The following is a 4,301-nucleotide window of genomic DNA, read 5'->3' as shown; positions in this document are numbered from 1 at the left end:
TGAGAGACAAATCATGAAGGGATGCGGTCCTGTCTTACAGAATGCAGTGTGTGCTTTGAATCAGCAGTGGTGCTCTGTCTCCCACAGCCATAGGTCTGGGAATCAAGGGAGAGAAGTGGATGTGGCTCCTCTGGCGATTACGCCCAATAACCCACTCCCCAAATTATTGTTTCCTGTCCCAACACCTATATGATCTGCTGGTTTGGAGGTCTTAGTTCCCAAGGGGAGGATGCTTCCTTCCAGAAACACTGGACCAAAGGCAGAGAAAGGGGTCACTCTACTGGTGAGGTGATTGTTTCTGATCACCAAGGGGAAAGTGGGTTGTTGGTATACAATGGAGTCAGGGAAACTAGGTGTGGAACCCAGAAGAGTCTTGGAGGGGGCTGAGGGGCTCTTAGCGTTTTCATGCTAAAGGGGAGCCTAGTTTGCCACCCCAAAATATACCTCTTGGGAGGAAATCGCTATTTGTAAGGGGGTCTTCCTCTCTGTACCAGGAAGAGAGGGTGCCTCAATCTCATCCACAGAGAAGGCTCAGGCTTGAATCTGCATAACAGTCATACTGTGCTTTGTCTGATAACCTCCTATAGCTGGCTTCCCCCACCCCCCAACATCTTTTCTCTTTAGCTGGGTATGGTATTTAAGGTGGTGGCTTGGGCCATTTCGAGGGTTACTCAGTTTTCCTGGGTATCTCCCATGTATATAGGAGGTATACATGTTATTAAACTTGTTTTTCTCCTGTTAATCTGTCTTTTATTACAGCCAAGAATTCAGAGGGGTAAAGGGAAAATTATGTTTCCTCCACTACAATGGTAAAGATTATAGCAACAACAAAAAAAAATGCATGACTTTTGAGGACTCGGGACCTTCTGGAACGAAGACTTGGATCTCCAAGCTAGGTAAAGAACCGATATGCATTTTTCAGTGTTTCTTGGCCACTTGACAAGCCATCCCTGTGGACCGGCTCTGGCCAGCACTCCNCTCTACAGCTAAGATGCTGAACAACAGCTCAACCTGGAGCTGGGCTGCCTGAGTCGCACGCGACGGTGTGGGCTGCAGCCCCTGCTGCAGTGGGTTGCCATGGGCTACAGTGTATAACCAGCAGCCAGCAGGAGCTGCCAGCAGCCCCAGTGAGTGGCCATCCAGAAGCTGGCGACTGGTCTGCCTCGCCTGGGAAGAGCACAATGATGGTGCCAACTTGGGCCAGTGAAGTAACGTCCTCCACAACTAGACTGAAGAACAAAACAAAAAAGCAACTTATCTGTTCCCCTTCTCTGATTCCCTAGCGTTGTTCCCCTCCCCCAATTCCCAATAAAAATCTCTAAAAAAAAAAAATTACTCCATCGAATGTCAGAGATAGTTCTCTGGGATTTACTACAGACCTGATAAACTCAAGTTAGGACTATTTGACCTTCTATCCAACTGCATACTCACCAAGCAAACTGGATTACTTCATCATCTGCCCACTTTGGGTACCAGACTGGAATCCTCCAGCCTCTGGAAATGTATATCTGCCACTATATAGTATTATTTTGTTAAATTAAATGTGAGTGTGAACAATTTTAGGTCTGATCCCTCTTCAGGGACCTGAAAATTAAGAGAACAGATCTTCAAAGGTAAAAACTGTGGATGAAAAAAAGGGGTTCTGTGGAAAAGTAACCTCACAGGGTGATTTGATCATAAATTTTTAACTGGGCAGGTCATGGGAGTAGCCACGCCCCAGGACTATAACTTCTTTAGTAAAAGGTTTATCTTTGTCTTAAGCAAGCCCTGTCCATTGTTTCTGTGAATCTAGGTTAACACACTTTTGAAATTAGCTTAACCCCCTCAAGACAGCACTAAATCTTGTTAACTATCCTGTAATCCAATCCCCATCTTGCTTCCTCCTAACTCCATTATAATCTTCCTCACATTCCCTCCTTAATTTCAGAGGCACAAAAGAAGTTGCAAAACTCTTATTCCTTGGAGCATTTGAGATCTTGTTCCCTGGCATATGTCATCAGTTTTGCTAAAATAAACTCTTATAAAAATTATCTACAGGTTTGGACATTTTTTACATCACTAAAACACAGACTGGGAAGCCACGCTGAGCCTCTCTTGTGCACTCCCAAGATAGAAAGCTGGTCTTGCCCAGGACAGCACTAAAAACCCACCTTGTACATTCCTCTGATGACAGCTATGGCGTCGGCCAACTGCTGATTATAGCATTTTCTTAAGGTATCCTCATTCTGCAAACCAAAAATAAATACAATGAGTACCATAATGTATTTCCAAATACAACTCTCACACCTACTAGGGAGAAACTCAGTATAAAACGATCATTTAAATCATCACAATCTCTTAAAAACTTCATTTTATAATCACTTCTATGCTACAGCTATTATAACACATTACAGTTTTACTAACACTTAACCAAAAGCAATAGAGAGCCCATATGGATAAAATAAATACAGATAATTTGAACATTTTATTTCATTTTACATATCAAAGTCTTTTTACTGTCTTCCTAGAACTGCTTTTAAAAGAGGTAAAATCTATTGCAATTCATACCCTCTTCTGGTCCTTGTATTTCTTGAATGGGATATGCTCATGTAAAGGAACCTAGAGCTGCTAATCCGTACTCTAGCCATTTTCTGATTAATCAAACCATTTGACCATATCTGTTTAGTATAACAATGAAGGGTAGTACATTTTTAAAATTACCCTTGATTCTGATATCAATTCTGATTCCACCATGGGATGTAAACAGCAATAGGATTTAGAGTCACACAGAATTGGATTTCAATATCACTGTGCCATCTACTGTCTGATCTTAAGCATGTTACTTAACTGTTGACCGCTAAATTTCGTTATTTGTAGACCAGGAATGATAGCATTTCCCTTTTAGGATTGTTAAGGAACTTAAAGAGGAAATGCATTTAAAAGGCTTAGCATGGTATTTAGAAGGTGTGGTCAACCGATAGGTGCTTTGTTTTATAACAGAGAAATAACACTGATGCCTGTTCCTAATGACAGATAAATATGCTAATCTGACCAAAGATTTTAAGAAATTCCTTGAAGTAGCAGAATTTTCATGTCTTTCGCTCCTGAGGAGCCATTAAAGCATAAATAAGATCATATAAAATTGTGGCTAACAGCCAGATCTCAAACATCAAACCATCTCTCTGGCCTGGAACTTAAACTCTGCCATTATTTTTTAACTGGTGACCTCAAGCAAGTTAATTAACCTTTCTGTGCCTCGGTTTCCTCATCTGTAAAAGAGGGATAATCATTGTACCTACTTCATAAGGTTATATGAGGATTCAATAAGTTCATATGCTGAGTACTTAAAAAAGTTTCTGACACATAGTAAAGCTATATGCATTATAGAGCTCCATGTAGCTTTATGTAGTTATTATATGGGACACCACATATGCAAATTAAATTGCCCTCAAAACTTGCTAAATTCTGTGGACAATAAAAGGACTTCTATGGAAAATAACCTTACAGGGAGATCTCATCATAAATTCCTAACTGAGCAGGTCATGGTGGGTAGTTACGCCCTGGGCCTATAACTTCTTAAGCCAGCCCTGTCCATTCTTGTGCATCTAGGTTAACACACCTTTGAAATAAGCCTTAACCACCCTTAAGAAAGCACATAATCTTGTTAGTCTAATCACCGTGCTTTGCTTCCTTCTACTTTTATGTAATCTTCCTTAATTTCAAATGCATAAAAGAAACTGCAAGATTGTTATTCTCAGGAGCGTTTGAGATCTTGCTCCCCAGCATATGTTGTCAGTTTGGCTCAAATAAACTCCTTACAAAAATTCTCTACAGGTTTGGACGTTTCTTGCATTGATGGTTCATAACTATAGTAATCTACGCATTTGAGTACAAGACAAACCCACACCCAAAATGATGGAAATCAGAGAACTTCTACCTGTTGACAATGTTTTTCAATTGTTAGGATCCTGTCATATAGAGCAGTGAACAGATTGAAAGACTCCTCTTTAAGACGGTCCTCAAACTTCAATTGAAGCAATTGTTTGAGGAACCCAAAATCCACCTGAAGGGATTTAATAATCTAAAAATAGAAAAAACATACATTACTGTAGAGTAAATTTCTTCTGTGGTAAGACTGCAGCACCTCTCCTGGTTCTGGGCACATAACCTGGTCAGGGGTTTGTCCTGCCTTTCAAGATTACCTCTCAAACACTGTATACATTGGGAACTCCAGTTAATCTGTAAGTGAATATATGCTAATAGAGTAGGGAGAGGAGGGTCCTAGCAGTTTACTCTCATACAGAATAAAATACCTGTGCTAA

General features: G+C 40.6%; 1 protein-coding gene across 1 annotated transcript in view; it reads right to left on the bottom strand.

The window, feature by feature from the left end:
• Positions 1 to 2,138: 2,138 nt before the first annotated feature.
• Positions 2,139 to 4,301, bottom strand: part of CUNH10orf67 (chromosome unknown C10orf67 homolog) — an 18,436-nt gene continuing 16,273 nt past the window's right edge. The window contains exons 4-5 of the mRNA XM_019633946.1: positions 3,917 to 4,060; positions 2,139 to 2,225 (exon numbers count right to left, since the gene is read on the bottom strand). Coding sequence (XP_019489491.1) covers positions 2,139 to 2,225; positions 3,917 to 4,060 — 231 coding nt within the window. The remainder of the gene's footprint in view (positions 2,226 to 3,916; positions 4,061 to 4,301) is intronic.

Source organism: Hipposideros armiger, unplaced genomic scaffold, assembly GCF_001890085.2.
Source record: "Hipposideros armiger isolate ML-2016 unplaced genomic scaffold, ASM189008v1 scaffold_1451, whole genome shotgun sequence".
Lineage (NCBI taxonomy): Eukaryota > Metazoa > Chordata > Mammalia > Chiroptera > Hipposideridae > Hipposideros > Hipposideros armiger.
This window is presented reverse-complemented; position numbering and strand designations above follow the sequence as displayed.